The sequence below is a fragment of the Ictidomys tridecemlineatus genome, chromosome 4, assembly GCF_052094955.1.
Source record: "Ictidomys tridecemlineatus isolate mIctTri1 chromosome 4, mIctTri1.hap1, whole genome shotgun sequence".
In the NCBI taxonomy this organism is placed as follows: Eukaryota; Metazoa; Chordata; class Mammalia; order Rodentia; family Sciuridae; genus Ictidomys; species Ictidomys tridecemlineatus.
Window position 1 is genome coordinate 97,879,202 of NC_135480.1, and position 21,084 is coordinate 97,900,285.

Genomic DNA, 21,084 nt, shown 5'->3' on the forward strand with positions numbered 1-21,084 from the left:
GTCTTTTATTTCAAGAATTTGTTTGTTTTTTTTAAGAACCTCTATTTCCCCGTTGAGGTGATTTTTTGCTTCCTGTATTTGTTTATGTAGCTCTTTGTTGAAGCGATCTTTCACCGCCTGTATTTGCTCTCTTATATCTTCCTTGAGTTCACAGAACATTTTAACTATGTACATTCTGAACTCCTTCTCTGTCTTTTCTTCTGCTGTGACTGCCAATGATTCTAATGATGTGGTGTCTTCATTTGTTTGGCGCACTTTCTTCCCTTGTCTTTTCATGTTGCTCGTGTGTCTTCCTTCCCAGCTCTGTGGGTGGAGTGTTATTGTTTTTACCTTATAAGTTTGTAGTTCTCTTGTAGGGTTCCAAGACCACTCCTTTGGGGGGAAGGACAATGTTAGTAGATCCCAATATGAACAATATACCTCCTATGAACAATTTGTTGTTATTAAGATGTTTACAATTTAGTCTCAATATACAGAAATGTTGGATTCAATTATTCTCTTAAATATAATCAGTAGTTTTGTAAAAAGGTTTACAGTTTATGATGGTGGACAATGAACTGGGTGTGGGGCATAGGATATGCTGAGGAGGAAGGATGTGAAGATATAGAGTTAATATATCTTAGGAAGTGTGAAAGAAAAATCTAATGAAGAGAGTTAGTAGCAAGAGAATAGACAGAAAGTAGGGAAGTACGTGGGAAGACAGTAGATTACATAAAACAAACACCCATATGTATTTAGAAAAATACAGATGTTAAAATAGTAAAATTTGGAGGGGAAAAATGAAAGAAGAAAAAGGAAACGAAAAAAAGGCATAAAGAACACCTCAATATTATTCAGATGACTCGTCCTCAAAATCCTATTTTATGCAAAGTTCTTGGTTTCACATCTATTGGGTATGTGAGGGCTGGAGGAAGAGGAGTAGGAGAGAAAACAAAACAAAACAAAACAACCAAAGGAAGAAACTAGGGTTCTAGCTAGCTTTATAGATCTGTATCTTTCCTGCTTCTCTTTTTATCCTATAGGTGAGTTCATCTGTTGTAAGCTGTGTCTCTGCCCTCAGGATGGTGGAGGTAACCAGGGTGGGAAGTCTTGTCCTGGTGTCATCACCTGGAAGCTAGGAGTGGCACCCACCAGTCCCTGAAGGAAGTCTGCACCTCATGGGCCTCTTTTTGGGACCAATTGTATGATTTGAGCACCTTGTACCATCCCCCTATCTTGCCTGGAGATTTCCCAGTTTTTGATTTCTCTTTTAGGCTCCAAACTTTAGCCCCATCTCCCTCTCCCTTAGTAATTCCCAATTGAGAAACTTCTCATACCAGGGCTCCCATGGGTGACTCCCTGGTTGCACTGCACACCTGTGTTGGGCAGCTAATGTTTTGGATAACCACCACTGGGGAGAGAGGGAGGTTGGAAAGCTGTTACCAACTGTTGGCTGCTGGAAATTCGATCTTGGATCTGGCCCACCTAATATGGTGAGAATGTTGAGGTAAAATGGAGGTGGTCTACTTTTAGCGCTGGGGTGTCTTGTGAGGCGGGGGTAGCTGGGCAATGGTTTTGTGCTGTGGGTAGGTAGCAGCTGAGTGACCTGCGTGGGAGCAGAACGAAGTGTTGGTGATCAGCAGATATGTTGATAGGTGATTCTGCCAATGGGCCTTCAAGTCTTGTGTGGGCTAGAGCTTTGGGCTCTGGGTCCTGCTCGAAAGCCAGGTGTCCTGCTCGAATGCTGAGGCCCAGAGCCCTGCGCGCAGTCACAGTTCTCATGATTTCTGCAGAGAGCAACTGTATAGGGGTCCTCTAGCACTCTCAGAAATGCAGTATTCTGACTAGGTGAGATCTGGATTATGGAGCAACACAGAATGCTGCCTCCCTCTGGCTCACCATCTTGAAACTCCAACACCAGAGTTTATAGAGGCACTCCTATTCTTTTATAGCAGCATTGTAATTTTTTTGAAAAAATGTATTATAATTTGTTTCATCAGTCTTCTGTTGATCTTATTTGGTTTATGTCCAGGCTTTTGTGATTACAAAACATGCTTCAATCAATAATCTTTTCATGGTCATTTCATGTTTTTCATGGTTTTCTTTGGGAGTACTGGTTCAAAAGGTAAATAAAAATACAGGTCATTTTCTGAGATTGCTTCCATAGGCACTGCAGCCTGTTGAATTCCTACAGAGTCCTTGATTGAGAATGTGTTTTTCTACAGCCCCATTGACAAGTTTTTGATATCTTGGATTTTTACCAATATAACAGATGATAAATGATTTCTCAGTGCTATTTTAATATGTATTTCTTTTACTATGCTTAATGGCCATTTTAATTTCTTTTACTGAAATTACTAAGATTTTTGTTGATTTTTGTATCTGGATCTTTTTCTTTTTTAATTCTTAAGAACTTTCTATATAATAAGCATATTAGTTTATTGTAGACTATAAGTTCGAAGTAATTTCCCCTATTTGTTACTTATCTTTGACTTTGTTTATGCTTTTTGGGGGTGATACAAAAACTTTTTTGTATGTATAGTCTATTAATCTGGATTTCATACTATCAGTCTGTTAACAGAGAAAAGAGAGCCCTTTATTCTATGTATTACAAATATCTTTTCATTCTTGAGGGTTTTTTTCCTTACACTTATAATGGTATGTTTTGATAAGCAATTCCTAATTTTAATGTACTAAGACTAACCAGTATTTTCCCTTTTGAGTAATGCCTTTAGAACTTGGTCTAAGAAAGCATACTCTACCTTGAAGTCATGAAGATATTTTCTTATATTGTCTTCAGAAGCCCAAGAATTACTTCTTTTTTTTTTAAAGAAAGAGAGAGAGAATTTTTTTAATATTTATTTATTTTTTTAGTTCTCGGCGGACACAAATCTTTGTTTGTATGTGGTGCTGAGGATCGAACCCGGGCCGCACGCATACCAGGTGAGTGCGCTACCACTTGAGCCTCATCCCCAGCCCCCAAAATTACTTCTTATTGTGTTACTTAAAATGTGGTTCTTCCGAGGACCTGAAAGAGTTCATAAATTTCTTTTTATTGCTTCATAAATATATAAGTATAAAAATTTTTCTTAAAGATAGAAGTATAGAGATTTAGAATAAATGTTCAGAAACATTTATAGGAGTGTGGCCTAACGTGGCATGCAAGAGAGTAAGTGGTGAATTAGGCTCACTGGTGGATGAGGTGCTATCAAACTCAAGTGGAGAGTTGAAGGTACTAGTCATATGCAATAGGACCAGACATGGAACCTAGAAAGTTTAGGTATTTTAAAGAAAGTAACTTTACTAAAGATAATGTGAGATGCACACTTTAAAAAGCTTTTAATATTTTGCTTTTCACATTAGATCTGTGATCTCCTTGGTCTTTATTTTTCATGAATAGTGTAATGTAGGGGTCCAATTTTATTTTATTTTCACATGGTTGTACTGTTTCCCCATAAGATTTATTCAAAATGTTATGTTTTCCTCATTGCTCCATGTATTATGAAGCAGATGTTGCCATTTGCAGGGCCTTTTTTGTTCCAATTCTGTTTCACTGGTCTTTGGCTTTTCTCTGCGTCAATGCCACACTGTCATAATCCTGTAGTTTTAAGATAACTCTTGATGTTTGGGAAAGTAATTCTTTAATCTTTTTTTTAACAGTATGTTGATTATTTTTAGCACTCTACATTTTCTTACAAATTTTAGAGTCATGTTAGCAAAAAAAAAAAAAAATATATATATATATATACAGTTTGTTAAAAACTTTAATTGGAATTGTATTTAATCTGTAGAAGTATTTAATCCTTAAATTTGGTGTGTATAGTATAGAGATCTTATACATCTTCTGTTGCATTTAATTCTAACCATTGGGTTACTCAGGTATCTCTTTTTGATAATTCACTGAGCTGCACTTTCAAGTTTTGTGCACTTTGTACAAATAACATGTTTTATAATAGTAGCGATATAAAAGATACATATGCAATAGGTTAAAAAAATACCAATATCTAGTATTATATATAATGAAATGTGCAACATTTCTATGCAGAGATATCAATTTTAATTATGTCATCTAATATCTATTTCTACAGTTAAAGAAGCTATTAGATTTTATATGTTGGGCTTGTATTAGGCCACTTTTAATTTTAATTTTTTTAGTATTTTCATAGTTAAAAGTACATATATTTATAAATTTATTAATTTTAACTCAGCATTCAGATTTATATACATATATAGTGATATCTATATATCTGTATCTATATATAAATTTATTTATGTATATATAAATTTATATATATATAAATTCTGAAGTTAACCCTCTCCATAAACCTAATCCATAACTCAGAACTCAACCTAATACTACCCATATCCAGGTTCTTTTATACAGAAAATATAATAATCACATTGAATAAGCATGTATGTTTTTACATATCTATTCCTATATATGTTTAAACATATCCATATATATGTGTGTGTGTGTGTGTGTGTGTGTGTGTGTGTGTGTGTATCTATCCTATTAGTAACCAAAATACTACACATAAATTTTCATACATATTCAGTTACATATTTATAACCTATATCTAAATCAAATTGTAAACATCCATCTCAATACAAAACTAACTATATTAAAATCCAGATACATATAAATATTTTATTGTATATTTTACATATAGATCCATATTTCTATTTATATATATGGATATAAATGTTCAAATCCTAATGCTAATTTTAGCCCTTTTTAACAAAATAGTCTTGACTCTACAACTATAGCTCAACAGAAACCTTTATACATACGGACCAGATCACTTTACTTGAATGTACCTATATACTAGGGGATATAAATTTTTAAGTTCCCATAAAAATCTATAGGTATTTTATATATATTGCCATAGGCAAACCCCAGATTTAATACGTGACATAAAAATACTGTATAACTTTAAATTAACCATAGATGAAACTATATATATTTATAAACTTTCATATATAATTTTAATTCTATATTTTCATATTTATATACATATATATATATATATATATTTCCAATGGAAACCCTTACCCTCAACCTAGTCCTTAACTCAGATCTTAACCTAACTCTATCCATAACCATCTTATATGCAAAAATTATAATTATTACTTTGAATACCCATATATGTTTTTACATTTATATTTCTTTATACGTTTATAAACATATATATGTATATATCCTAATGCTAAACAAAATCCTACCCATAAGTTTTCATATATATTCAGTTACATATTCATAAAATATATCTGAACAACAATGTAAACATCCATTTCAAAAAAGTTAACTATAGAGAAATCCTTATACATTTAAATATTTTCATATATATTTATATTCATATATTTGGATAATAATGTTCAAAACCTAAAGTAATGCTAACTATTTTTTACATTTATTTCTGTACCTACCAGTATGTCTCATAGAAACCTCCATTCATATAAACCATAAAAATTTACATGAATGTACTTATGTATTATGTAATAAAGATTCATAAATATTGTTACATGTAAACAAAACCACTTTTTTATGAATATTTGTTTTGTGAGATATATATTTATAAATTTACATACAAATCCATATGTACATTCATATATGTTCATTTCTGCAGGCTTACCCTATCTTTAACATAAAACATAACAATTCTCCTTACTATAAACCTAACTAGAGATAAAAGCACATATAATTATATATTTTATATATAATTTTACTTATGTATTTATATTTATATTCATAGGTATTTTTAATTTATAACCCTAACCACAATGCTAGTTTGCAACTCTGAATTAACCCTAAACAAAAGCTTTCATATATAAATTATAAATATTACTTTGAATATCCATATGTTTTTATATATATATTTATATATATCATTATATACATTTGTATGTATATGTATGTGTCTATAATGTTAACCATAATTGTATTGCTATAAGAAACCCAAATCTTACTTCTAAACTGTAACACAAATGAAAACACTAAATATTTTCCTCTATATTTATAAATTTATTATTTTTTCTATAAATATTTATATACAAATATATACCTATATTTCTAAATATTCATATTTATTTGTATAATAATTACTACCATAACTCTAACTCTATTCCTAATATTAATCAACAATTCTTAATCCCTGTGACTGCAGCCCAAATTCACAATTATAATTCTAGGTGCTTAAGTTAAAAGATCATACAGACTTAAAAGCTTGTTTTAATTCTACCCAATCCCTAAATCTAATTGTACATTTATATATATGTATATATAAAATACTTATGCCTATATGTTCTTTACATATTTATAACCTTTATCTAAATCAAATTGTAAACATCCATTTCAATACAAAACTAACTATATTCAAATCCAGATACATATAAATGTATGTATAAATTACATATATATATTCAAACATATATATCTATTGTTGAAATATGGTTTGTATTCCTGTTATTTTAGTTCATTTTTGGTTTTTAACTTGAGTTGGTGTCTCCTTTTCCTTTAGTGTTGTTCCTCTCTTTGCTGATTTTCATTGTTGTTTTTCATTTCTTCCTCACAGAATATTTTGCCAAGAATGTTCAGTAGAGGAGGCTTTCTCATTATACATTCTTTTAACTTTTGTTCATCATGGAAGGTTTTTATTTTTTCATCAAATCTGAAGCTTAATTTTGCTGGTATAAGAGTTTTGGTTGGCATTCATTTTCTTTCGGAGGTTGGTATATGTTGTTCCAGAATTTCCTGACTTTAATGGTCTGGGTTGGAAAATCTGCTGAAATCTGGACTGGTTTCCACCTATATATAATCTGAAACTTGTTTCTTGTGGCTTTTAAAATTCTATCCTTATTCTGTATGCTAGGCATTTTCATTATAATGTACCTTGGTGTGGATCTGTTATAATTTTTTACATTTGGGGTCCTGTAAGCCTCTTGTATTTGATTTTCCAGTTCATTCTTTATGTTTGGGAAATTTTCTGATATGATTTCATTGAAGAGATATTGAGTTCCTTTGATTTGTATCTTGGTGTCTTCCTTTATTCCAATAGTTCTTAGATTTGGTCTTTTCACATTATCCCATATTCTTGGAGATCAACTTTGTGTGATCAAGTTTGTTTATATATTTTGTTTTCATTGTCTGAGGTTCCCTCTTCCAAGTGATCTATTCTATTGGTGATGCTTTCTATTGAATTTTTATATGGTTTATTGTTTCCTTCATTTCAAGGATTTCTGTTTGGTCCTTTTTCAGAATCTGCCTCTCTTTTTTGATGTTATCTTTTGCTATGTTTTTGCTCTCTTATCTCTTTGTTGGAGTGATCAATTTTTGTCTATATTTGCTCTCTGAATCATTCTTTTCTCCACATATCATTTTAATTTCGTACATTCTGATCTCATACTCTGACATTTCATGTACTGTGCTGTCATGGATTCTATTATTATATAGCATTTTGGTTTGTTTGGGACACTTTATTCCCTAGTTTTTTCATGTTGCCTATGTGTCTTTTTCTCTAGCAGTGCAGATCTGAGGTATTGCAGTTTCTACCCTGTAATCTTGTAATATCCCTGCAGATTACCAATACCTTGCCTTTAGGGGGGAGATCAATATTTACAGCACCCAATGCAAATAATATGCAGCCTTAAACCATATAGCTCCTATTTAGACAATTACAGTTTTGTTGCAATAAACAGAAATGTTGCATTCGATTAATATCTACAGTATAAATAGTAAGTTTGCATAAGGGACTACAGTTTCTAATGATGGACAAAGAGCCTGGGGTTGGGGTGGGGTAAAGGATGTGGGGTTTATGAAGTGGGAGGTGAGAATATAGAGGTATTAGTTAGATCACAGGAAGAATGAAAGAGGAATCAAGAGAAGTAGACTAGCAGGGATTCCTCTGCTGTAACCAAGCCTGAAGGGACCTTCATGATGGTCTTCCAGGTCCTGTATATTGTCTTTACATGGAAATAGGCATATCCCTATTTGGTAGCAGTGGCTGTGCCAAACCTTTAGGTACCTTGATGTTAGGCTTCCAGGCCCTAGTCTGCATCCTAAGATAGAAGCTGCCCCATATAAAGATGGTGTGGTGGCAGTGGAGGTAAACCAAGAGGGTGATAGAGGTGTCCCAAGATGGAGGCGACCACCAGAGATGAGGCTGAGAGGGTAGGCCATGTAGTGGTGTTGGGCAACTTGTTTAGATATGCAGAGCTGTGGCATGCAGTGCTGAGGCAGGCTGCTGCCTCCAGGCCCTTTCCGTTGTCCCAAAGTAGAGACTAACATGTGAAAGGATCAGCTATGGAGGTGGCTGGAGTATCTCAAGATCAGGCTACCTTTTAAATTCTTCTATTTATGCTCTTTGTTTTATCCTCAGGAATTTGTCAAATAACTAGGAGTAGTTATTCTGTTCCTTTATGACATGTACTACAATTGATGGGTAGATAGAGCCAGTGAGAGACATTCATGTCTGTATCTGCCTTAGTAAGAAATGTTTCTTGTGTTTCACTCAGTAAGTGATGTTGCTGGTGATTTCTGGTAGATTAATTTTCTTAAGTTATGGGAATTATTTTCTCTTTCTGGTTATTAGTTTTCCCTCAATATCTGAGGAATTTTTGTTCAGTTCTTCCAAAGTTTTTGTTTTAAATTCAACAAAGTATGGTGTAGAGGCCAAATATATCCATTACATTTTTTTGGAGCCTGTGATCTAAGAATGATTTTTCTGTTGTTTTTTTTTTAAATTGGGGAAAAACCAAAAGAAAATTAATATTTCTTGATGTGTATAAATTACATAAAATCCAATATTCACTGTCCACTAATAAAGTTTTATTGAAACATAACACACTCATTTATTTACATGTTGTCTGCGGCTGCTTTTGCATTGTAGTGCAGAGGAGTAGTTGTGACAGAGGCAGGATAGCCTGCAGATTCCAAAATATTTACAATCTATATAGAAAAATTTAGGTGACTATTTTAGAATGTATGACAAGCATATGTTTACTTTTTAAAAATCCTTTCTGTTAGTTCAGCCAGGAGTAACAAAAATCATGACCCAAACTTGCCTAAAATGTAAAAATATTTATTATTACATGCAGAAAATCTCAAGGCCTGTCATAATCATTATTTATGTCTGATTTTCTTGGCTTAGCATCCCATCTCCCTTGTCATTGTCCTTAAGTATCTTTCTTGCCCAAATGATTTTTTAAAATTTGAGTTTCTTAGTCCCTAAAATGAATAAAACTTAGTTGACAATACACATGGCATTATTTGTGGAAGTTAGTTCCTAGTGAATTTGTATATTTATGCTTTAGCAAATGTAGTTTAAGAACATGTTAATCTGACTTCCAATCACAACATCAGGTGGGTGGAGATTATTGGAGGCGTATGCAATGGTCATGTCCCAGGCATCAATGACACCCACATTGAGATCTTTGAAAATGTCATTCAGGGTAAGATACTGAATGTATCCATGGAAGTCTCCAAACCTTTCTGTTTCTAAGTGCATCTCCCTGATATTTTCTGTCTTAATGATCACTTTAGTGTCTGGGCTTCTTAGGAATAGTCGTTCAATAGCTTTTCGAATACTAATGGCCCTGCGAATGAAAAGGTCAATAGGGAAAGGTCTGAAGTGTTGGCCAAGTGTAATGACAATGGCTGTGTTTTTGTCACCTGAAATCTGGTCAATTTCCTGAGGGATATAACCTGCATCTCTCACAGAGTGGAGCTGAGAAGTGATAAAAGGATAGATATGTTTTTTCCATTGTATCTGAGTATGTCTTTCAGCATCCAGAAGCAAATATTTCTTATAAAGTCCAGTTCCATGAAGATCAAAAAGTTTCAGGGCTGATAAAAAATAAACAGATCTTTAACTTGAAGGAAATGATTAATATATTTTTAAAAGAACATTCTATCATGTATAGTACCTATCTAGAATATTTTTGTTAGGAGCAAAATATTTTGTTTATTCCCTCCTTGGAGAAGACTACCAGTTCACATATGTGAAAATTCAATCAAATTATAAAGTTTTTATTGAAATTTAAAAGGAAAACAACCTGTCTTATGAGAGTATGAAAAATATACTCCAAATTAAATGTCTGAAATACAGAATGCCTCATGAAGTCAAAAACTAAATAGCCCAAGTGAGAGAAAAGATAGAAAACCTGAACTTCCGAAAGAATATAAAATAATTACATACTTTTTGCGACTCTGGGTAAGTAGGAGATCCACTGACGCAACGTTGAGTCTCCCAGGAGGTAAATGAGTTTTCCTTTCAAGCAGCCATCGATGTTATTTTTATCTAGTTGAATCTGGTCACAAAATGTTGTTATCCACTTTTCTTGTAATGTGTATCCACCAGGGACCGGAATCTTCATTCCAATTTGGCATTTCTCTGAGCTCTTTTCTTGTTCTAGTAACAGAGATCCTGTGGTGAGTGGTGTTAGTGGCATGTGTCCTATACCCAGCCTCCTCTCTTGGTCCTTCCCTTTCCTGATCTCTTTCCCTCTCCCTATACTCTTGTCTTATGTGTCTTACTAGAGGTATTTTTTGATCACCAGCTTTGTTTTAGGCCTGACTACTCATTTTGAGATTTTGAATTATTCTGACTCCTCCCTATTCATTTTCACCCACTTGTGGTCATGAGCTAAGTCTTGATGTGGTTTCCTGTCTTTACTATCCCTCGATTCTGTAGTAACTTAAGCCTGTTCTCTAATTGAATGATGTTACTGAACTGCCAGTTGTGTCCTTGTTATCCAACCAATTACCTTTGTTCCGTGAATGAATGAAAAATCTTAATTTTTCTATGTTTAAAAATAGCTTTAAAATATGTGCACATTATAAAAACTTCAAGCAATTTAAAACACCTAGTTTTACTTAATGTTTTTTTCAATATACTTTACTAAAAGTAACATTCAGCATCCAACACAAACCAACATTGTAGCCTGTTACATTGGAACCACAGGATCTACCATGGTCTGCCCTCCCAGGTATCCCATGTGGCACAGCAACAACTCTTTGCTATGGCATAACAAAGGTTATCAGATGTCTGACATTTTTTTTTTGCCATTCTCTATGCTGTTTTTCCACTGCCCAGCCAGTGTCTCATATTTTAGGTTTCATTTTTTCTCCCTCCCTCCCTCCTTCCTTCTTTCCTTTCTTTCTTTTCCAGAGCCTCATGCATGCCAAGTAAGCACTCTACCATGGACCTATATGTCCAGTAGTTATATTGTAGGTTTTGTTACATTAGCATTTCTGTACCAATACCACATACTAGATTAGATAGGAAATAAGATTTAATGCTGTAAGAATGGCCAAAAAAAAAAAGAATGACCAAAATAATATCTTAAAATTGGAAATGTATTTGTTACTCATAAACAGTTCCAGAGTGACTGGGTCAAGGTTAATGTGATGTTATATGATATGAGGAACACTAGTCTCTTTTGTCTCGTTGTTCTACCCATTGCTAACTAATGGCTTCAATTTATCAGTCTAACATAGCTTGCTCTTTCTCAGATTTTGTCTGCAGTTCAGCTAGTAGCAAGGAGACAAATGGAAGAGGTGGTAACATAATGCTTTTAAAGGCACTCTCTAGAAGTTTACCAGATCACTTCTATCCATACTCCTTGAAAATGTGAGTCATGTCTGTAAGTAGCCACATGGAAAGTTACCACAGGTCTAGCTAAAATAATGGTTTCTTTTACTAATGAGTGATAGGGAATGAATATCAGGGGATTACCAGCAGCCTATTCTTTTCCTTCCTTATTTTGTCCCTCACAGGCCTTGAAGTCTCTGGTTGCCTGTGTCCACAGAATAGTACTTCATTACATGTACATGTACAGTACAGTTGGCCCTCTTTATTTATGGGTCATATATCTATACATTCAACCAACCATGAATGTAAAATACTAAGAAAATATTTTTTTCTGTATTAAATATGTAAAGACTTTTTTGGTCATTCTTCCCTAAACAATACAATATAATAACTATTTCCATAGCATTTACATTTTATGAAGTATTGTAAATTATCTAGAGAAAATGTAAAGAATATGGGAGTATATGGGTAGGTTATATGCAAATACCATGCCATTTTATATAAAAGACTCGAAATCCTTCACTTCCCAACCTCAAGAATTGTGGAAAGTAAATTTCTGTCCACTTAAGAAATAAAAGAATAAATAATAATGAATTTGAGCATCTGCGGACTGTAGATTTGTCGAAGTTGGATTCTGAAGCCAATCCCCCAGAGAAACCAGGGACAATAAGCATTTGTAACCTGTGGACTTAATGGCAAAGTGGTGCTGTTGACTCAATTGGAAAATGTACCTGGATAACCACTTAAATCTTGGCTATTCAGCTTGTTTACAGGAGTTTTTATAATCCTGTGATTTGGTTGGAATGTCAGTGTGACATGATTGGGCTTCTAGGAGGCTTGCTAGCATTGTAGCCTAGATGATTGAATACTGTAACTCTAGAAACTTGAAATCAGCAGTTACTAAATATTCCCCATTCCAGTAGTTACTGGCATATGTGAGAAGATGGTATTTAAGCATATTATTGAAAAGCATACCTTATATAATATTTATGCATCAGTGTATTCATTTTCTTATGATTACTTTTACATTTTAATTGAGTTATAGAATAGGCTTGATAGTTTAAATATATGGTTAATAATTTAGAATTGCATCATCTTTTTCATTGGCTTAGAGATTGTGGTAGGGTGACAATGGCACCCAAAAGAGATTTTCTGGTTGTGAGTGGAAAAATAATACTGGATTATCTGGGGTAGGGATTCCAGTCTAACATCATTAGTCTTCCATAGTGGAAGAGGGAGGCAGAAGGCGAACCAGAAAGATGGTGGTATGGCTCTGGAGGTAGAGGATTGGCTACAAGGAAGGAGGGCAGCCTTTAGAAGATGAAAAGGTACAACAGATTCTTTCCTAGAATTTTCAAAATGGAACACAGGTCTACTCTATCTTGACTGTAGCTCAGTGAGACTGATGTTGGGCTTTGGAAGAATAACCCTAAGATAATATGTTGTTCTTATTGAAAGACACTTTGTTATAGCAACAATAAGAAACTAATGCAGAGGAAACTGACATCTTTCCAATATGAAGTCATCCCATCCAGAGAGAGTATGTTTTCTTCTATGTATAAATTTTATTTAAATTCCTTAGTAACATTTTAAATTACTTTTCTATAGGTAATAATTGTTTTTTTCAGATGTAAATTTGCTTTTTAAAACACAAGAAGGATCATATCACTGCCCTCCATAGTTGGTCTCTGTGGATTTCTTTAGCCTTTTAAATAAACACTAAACTGCTCAGCAGAACACTTGAGAACCTCCATGATTTAATATATTTCTCTTTTTCTAGCTCCATCCTTTGCTACATTCCATTATATGCTTATCATACTGGATTGTTGAATAAGGTTCACAATAATTTGGCTCATCAATAGAGTAATCAGATTAAAAGATTTTTCAGATTTAAAAAATGTCAGGAAGAATGCTAAATTAGAACTGTTTCTGGTAAGGAATACTGTTAGAGTGTATGCCATGCAATAGTTTTCCTTTATCTCAATGTATGTATGCATAGGCAATTAGAAATTACTTAAATTTAACTGATTCCCTGCATTATTTTTACTTATATCTGGCAATTCTACCCATGACATTTATGTGGTTTCTCTGACTACATATTTCTCTGATAACCCTTCAGGGCTCAGTCAAATGTTAATTTAAATTTAAGTCCTTTGGCATTTTGCTGTCATCATGCAGTTGGTAAATTAAATGTTTTTTAGATCACAAGCTTACTGAGCATTTAATTTATACAGTTTCCATAATTCCTCATATCTGTTAGACCCTCAATAAACATTTGCTGAATAGAAGAATAAATATTACAAGAAAACATGAATAACCAAGGTTACCAGTGTTATTGGTAAACTCAGGTATTATACAGTTATTTTAAAGCTAAGGTAGTATAAATATTTTCCTTTCATATGTATCATTGATTTGTATTTTTCATTAAAACATTTAAAAAGTTGGAAAGTCCATATAAAATTGTTAAATGCATCAAGTAAAGATTGGAGGTTATGCTAGCATAGTTTAGGAAATCAAAAGCACAATATTCCTACTCTGAAACTATGGGTATCCATCAAAGACATTTGCATAGCACCTCAAACTCTGAGAGATGAATGTAGGATACTTTATTTTCTTCTTTAGGATAAACCAAGATGAAATCTGTTATAAACAGAATTTGAAATAATTTTCTTAAATTGATTTCTCCCTATAAAGTCTGGTATGATTGAGATCACCCAGACCTGCTAGGGATATTGCTCCAGAAAACTATAATTAATAGAGTTAATACTGATTACTTTTCCCCTGCATAAGAGATACCAGACAGTACCCACCACAGAATAGACCTACTGTTACAATGGGAGACATCAATATGTTTAAGATCTTTCATCATTTCAACTCCCACTTTGGATCTTAAAAAACAAAACAAAACAAAAACCCAATAAATTAGCCTGTTGTATGTCCACTTGCCATAGACAATATGAATCACCTGCTTATAAGTGAAGGATAATTTTTAATTTTCTATAACTGAAAACTATTATTTTTGTTTTAAAGTTTAGACATATTGAGTATTGTAAATGAATTAGGATTTTGGAAGACTTTCTTTTTTTATGCTGGGGATTTAACCCAGGGCCTCATGTAAACTGGGCAATCCCCCTTCCAAGGAGCCACATTCCCAGCCCATAGAAGCCTTTCAACCCTACTGAGAGTATCTGAAGTCCAGGACAACTCTACTCATCTGCTGCATGCAAACAGTGTATCCTAGAATGTTATATTCAAGTCTGTGAGGTTTCTATCTGTTTCTCCTTTACATATTCTAGTTAATATACTATTTTTCTGTGAGCTTCTAATTGGCCAACTTTTGTCAGTTTTATCCCCCTTAAGTTCTTCAACACAACTGCCAAAACACCATTTCCAATTGCAAATGTAACTGAATTATTGTTTAAAGCCCTTGATTATCTCCTGGAATCCTTATCATTGCACATAGACCTCTTGTCACAGATCCCCTGCTTCCCTCCTTAGCCATGTTTCCTGTTATGTTTGTCTTCAATCTTTTCTAAATACTTTATTTCTGAATATTTTAAGATTTATGCATTTGTCTGTATCCACTGCTGAGTCCTTAATGTCTGTCAGAATGGCTGACAAATGTCAGAATGGCAAAAAAGCAGTGTTCAGTCTGAAACATGAATGGGTGTATACAGCATGTCTTTTCTCTAGTTATTGAAAGACTACCTATCTCTTCCTGCTTTGATACCCCTTATTACCTCTACCTTCTCTTGAATTCATTTTGTTTCGTGTGTCTCTGTGTGTGTGTGTGTGTGTGTGTGTGTGTGTGTGTAAATGGAGGCAGGTAAGAAGGTTAAGAAGGTTTAAGAGGATAATGGGGGCTCAGGTGCCAGATTGACAGATTTAAGGGTATGCTATTCTCTGTTATGAATGTCTTTCAGGTCCAATCCTATAAAGGGAAAGGTGTCTTCATCTTAACTGAGATTTAGGCATAAGAATAGTTAGTGGAGAGGAAGACATTTGATGAGTTGCACCATTGAGAAAATGGAAGGAAGAGACATTCAACTATATTTTTACTTTTGCAGAAGTGAGTCTGAGTCATGGACAAATGATCAGTAGCCCAAACTCAAATAACTGACTGGGATTCTGAAATGTGTTATTTTTTCCATGTTTGTTGCTTACTCTTACATTTTCTAAGCACATTTTTTGAAAGCTTGACTTTGAAAACTGTTAAGAAAGAGATTGCTCTACTCTAGTATTTCAATGTCATACAGGTAAGGGGATACATTTTGGCATAATGGAAAGTGAAAAGAAGTAGACAGAGTCTTACAGAAAATTAGCAAATGAACAAGGAACTCTGTGAGTGATATGTGTCTCAGGGTTGGCTCACAGTTCTGAGATTTGTGATAACAGTTTCATTTTGCAAAGAAATCCTCAAAGTGGTACATGAAGAAACTCTGATGGTTCATTCTAAGGAATGAAGTATTTTTCATCTCAGTAGAGAACAAGGAGACGAGGAAGTGAGTATCTGTTTGTGAGAGGGGGAGAAAGGCATGGTGTGGCGGCTACAGCCAAGATTGATAGGGGAGAGTTGTGTAACAAGGTTAGAGGGGGATATTCAACCAGGGCTTCCAGGAACTGAAAGGTTACAACATAGAGAGGTAGAAGGACTCCTCTCTCCTAAGCAATGTACACTGAGGCGTCTCTGATTGTGAGATCAACTGGAGATGACTTATAAGAGTTGGCTTTTTAGAAAGATTGCTCAGGGTGCAGTGTTGAGTGAGTGCAAGGAGGGTATGATTGATGATGTGAGGGAGACCAAGCTGGAAGCCATTATAGTCAAGTAGCTGAGATAATGATGGTGGTCTCAACTTGAAGAGCTGCACTGGACATAAGGAGAAATGGATGAATGCAAAAGACACTTAAATGGCAGAATCTGTGGAATATGATATGGGAGGTGAAGGAGCATGATGTTATCATATATTCATGAAGGAATCTTTTTCAATGGAACATCTATCTATTCTGCAGAAAGGTTTTCTACTGAAGGTGGAAATTTATTAAAATATATTGCTGAATATAATAATCCTGGTTCTTACAAGAAGACATATATGTTATGGAGTTCCATATTATGCTGCTCCCTTTTATTGAACAAGTTAAGGAAAATGAAAGGGATTATGTGCACTTGTGAACTTTGAGCCCCCTGAAGATACCAAATATCTGATCAGAACCTCCAACAGAGGAGGTCTCTGAGAGGATAAGTCAGTATTGAAATGGGTGATGTAGCTCTGCCTGGGGGAACCTCTCATTGTATTGAAAAGTGTACTTACTTATGGAAAAGGCTTTTTTCCTTGACTGAAAGGTAAGAAATTCTTCGGTTCATTGTGCACACATGGGTCAGGGCCTCACAGGGCATGTGATGAGGCTTCATGCAGTAGAAGGCTTCCTGGTCTCTCCCATACAAGTAGGTGCACAGTTCAGAGTTAGAGTTTAGGGTCAGGCCACATTCAGTAATGACTTGGGAGGTGCCATTAACAAATTTACCTTTGAAAATAATTTTATCATAGCCTTGGTTCCTTGCCCTCCAGAGAGCCGACACCCCTTCACTGGGGTGGATGAGCAGGAGAGACAGGGAGACCTGGCCCTCCCAGAACAGAGTGAAGCTGACAAGGTAGGTGCCATTGTTGAAGTCTGTCACCTTTCCTGAGGCGCCCGCCTTCAGGGCTGGGGAGGACATCCTGGCCCTGAGGAAGTCTCCTCCATATTCCTTCCTGCGTCCCAGGTGGTCCCTGGCCTCCAACAGGATATCCAGCTGGTCCCCCCTGCAGTATGTGTCCCTAGGGTTAAGAATGGTGACTGTGCTCTGGGTGGCACTGGTGGTGGTGTTCACATGGGTGAAGGGTCTGGGTGGGATCAGCTGGTGTATTTTCTGTAGGATTTCCTTTATTCGGAGTTCAGTTTCCGTTGGTGATTTTACCAGGCTCATTGGTATTTCAGGACATGATTCCTTGGAGATGTTGCAGTGATATAAACTGATGGGCACATTTATAGCAGACCAAAGCTGAAATGACAACAAACATAACATACTATTCAATGAATCTGTTCCCAGTAATGTTTACTTTTAACAAATTTGAGTTCACCTATTATCATCCATATTATTTAAATGTTCTGATAATTTTTCATAAAATTAAACCATTTACATTTTTACCTAAATATTTTAAAGAATGCCTGAGTAATTATAAATAAACATATTCAGTCTTAGATATGTAGCTAAAACAGTACATACGAGTAAAAATTCTTGCTGGGAGAAAATCTTTACCACATACACCTCAGAGCATTAATCTCCAAGATGTACGAAGAACTCAAAAAATAACACCGAAAACAAAGTACACAATTATAAATGGGCTAAGGATCTGAACAGACACTTCATAGAAGAACAGTCAATTAGCAAATATATGAAAAAAAATGTTCAGTATCTCTAGAAATTAAGGAAATGCAAATTAAAACTACACTGAGATTCCATCTCACTCCAGTCACAATGGCAATTATCAAGAATACAAGCAACAATAAATATTTGCGAGGATGTGGTGAAAAAGCTATACTCATATATTGTTGGTAGGACTGCAAATTGGTGCAACCACTTTGGAAAGCAGTATGGAAATTCATAGAAAACATGGAATGGATTACCATTTACCCCAGTTTTCCCACTCCTCAATTTATATCCAAAGCACTTAAAATCAGCACATGACAGTGATGCAGCCACATCAATATTTATAGCAATTAAATTCACAGTAGCTAAACTATGGAACCAACCTAGGTGCCCTTCAACAGATGAATAGATAAAGAAAATTCAGTACATATACCCAATGGAATATTACTTAGCCTTAAAAAGGAATAAAATCATGACATTTGCCAGTAAATGGATGGAGCTGGAGAATATTGTATTAAGCGAAATAAGCCAATCCCAAAGACCCAAGGCCAAATGTTCTGTCTGATATGCAGGTCCTAATTCACAATAAGTGGAGCAGGTAAGGAAGAATATAAGTACTTTGGATTAAATACAGAGAGGTAAATGGAGAGGAGGAGGATAGGTGGAGGAAGGATAGTAGAATGAATCAGACATTTCGCTATGTGCATATATGATAACATGACTGATGTAATTCTACATCATATACAACCAGAAGAAAGAGAAGTCATACTCCATTTATGTATGATGTGTCAAAATGCATTCTGTCATATATAACTAATTGGAACAAATAAAAAATTAATGCTGGTTCTTCTTTTCACATATACTGTACCTTTAATAGCTCATGTCTGTTAGTTCTATTCATTCATTCATTCATTCACTCACTCCTTTTAGTTATACATGACAGTGGAATATATTTTGACATATTATACATACATGGAGTATAACTTCCCATTCTTGTGGTTGTATATGATGTGGAGTTACACTGGTGGTGTATTTATATATGAACACACAGAAGTAATGTCCGATTCATTCTATTGTCTCTCCAATAGTTCTGTCTTAATATATTTTTACCCATGTATAACAATCTTTCCCACCACAGTTTATCATGATTGATTTATCTCCAGGATAATTTACCTCCCTGACTATAGTTTCCTCAAGGGTGAAGATGTTCTTCAGGCTTTATGAGGACAGTCCTTCTATCTGCTTTTTTAAAGTTGTAGCTACGTCAATTGTTCTAAAGCAAAACTCCACTCATGTCTGCCTCCGCCTTAATCCCCTTTAATGTCTTCTCATGACTCTTGGAATAAAGTCCAATCTTAACATGGCTTTATGCTCTGGCCTGTCTTTTGCAGCCTGGTTCTTCCATTTCCTCCTATGTTCTCTGTTTTAACAAGATGAACTGCTTTTTCTGTTTTAGGAGATGACCTTCCTTTCTTGTACTTCTTGCTTTTTACTAATACTATCTCCTCTTCCTGCATTGGTGGCTACCTTCTTCTTTTCCCAAACCTCCTAAACATCTTTAACTTTTCATTTAGGAATCACCTAGAGGTGCTCAAATTTAGTGGTTTCCGAATCTTGTTGATAATCTGAAGCAAATGTCACACTTTTTTTTTTCTTTCAAAACATGGATTCTCAGGCTGCAGTGCAGGTCAACTGAATTGTCACTAAATTGCAATCCTGGAGGATGTGTTTTTCAAACAGACATCCTGTGTTCAGATAAGGTTGAGAACACTGGTTATAGATCAGTGATTGTCAACTGCCTCACATGTAAGAACATGTAGATTTCAAATCTCAGCAGTACAAAAAATCCTTGCCTGATTCCTCTGTGGCCCACCCTCAATCAGTAAAATCCTGGTGGTTGGTAACACAGTGACATAGTAAACCAAAAGAGACTAGAAACCAAGAAATGAGATGTAACTAAAATATCGATGAAGGGAACCTAAGTTTAATCTTTGAGAAAATTTAGCAAATTGAGAAACCTTTGGCTAAGCCAAGCAAGAAATAGAGACACAAATATATAAAATGTATTTGTGTATTTGTATTTTATGAAAGCATAAAATAAAACCTTAGTACACACACTATGAGATAGAGAAGTAGGATAGAAAATAACTATACAGAGCTGGGGATGTGGCTCAAGTGGTAGCGTGCTCGCCTGGCATGCGTGCGGCCCGGGTTCGATTCTCAGCACCACGTACAAACAAAGACGTGTCCAACGAGAACTAAAAAATAAATATTAAAAAATTCTCTCTCTCTCTCTCTTTAAAAAAAGAAAATAACTGTACAGCATATAAAATGCTAATAACAATATAATCATGATTAAAATATTTTTCCATTTAGCACACCTCCTAAAGTCACAGGCTGAGGAATTTTTATTTGAGAGTACAAATATTTTTAACTTGTATAATGAGAAACACTTTATACTAAAATTGATAAATGCAGTAAAGGGAGTAAAAGTTTTCACTCATGCACATGGTCTTCAAATTCTCTCTCCATGGGTATGTATATATATGTGTGTGTGTGTGTGTGTGTGTGTGTGTGTGTGTATGTATATTTGTGAATTTGTCATGATTGCTTATGAACTGATTCAGGATTATAAAGATGGGCTCAGGAGAAAAATTGTTCTGTATAAAAATTGTTCTGTATAGTTTATACATATACTTGTTATAATCCATTAAACCTTAATGGATTAAGACAACTCTTGTGATTTTTCATTGTTTTCAAACTTATTTGATGGGAATTGCACTGTCCATCAGCATCAGACTCACAAAGGTAGAAGATAACTTCTCAGTGAGGTGACAATAATGTTAGAGAGGACAAAGTAGACTCCAGACTTATCACTTTATACATCAGTTACTGACATTAGGGCTACTCCTACTCTCCCTTGCTCTAACAGGAGCTGGAAAGTGATCATGACACTTCAAGATTCCACAGTAGAGGTCCTGTTGCTGAGTGATTATTATAAACTAGCCAAACAACAGAGAATCTCACCCCACACGATCTAACCCCACTTGAGCCTAAATATAGCTACAATTCATAGAAGTGGGAAAAGAAAATCACCAACACAAAAAC

The 21,084-nt window shown here is 34.7% G+C and overlaps 1 protein-coding gene across 2 annotated transcripts in view; it reads right to left on the bottom strand.

Moving 5' to 3' along the window:
• Window positions 1-8,793: 8,793 nt before the first annotated feature.
• The window catches only part of LOC101956106 (NXPE family member 1), an 83,310-nt gene continuing 71,019 nt past the window's right edge, over window positions 8,794-21,084 (bottom strand). For both annotated transcript variants that reach the window (XM_078047052.1, XM_005334198.5), the window contains 4 exons: window positions 16,877-17,607; window positions 14,394-14,455; window positions 10,173-10,385; window positions 8,794-9,820 (listed from right to left, as the gene is read on the bottom strand). In XM_078047052.1, the coding sequence (XP_077903178.1) occupies window positions 9,285-9,820; window positions 10,173-10,385; window positions 14,394-14,455; window positions 16,877-17,532 (1,467 nt within the window). In that variant the 5' untranslated portion in view covers window positions 17,533-17,607 and the 3' untranslated portion in view covers window positions 8,794-9,284. The remainder of the gene's footprint in view (window positions 9,821-10,172; window positions 10,386-14,393; window positions 14,456-16,876; window positions 17,608-21,084) is intronic.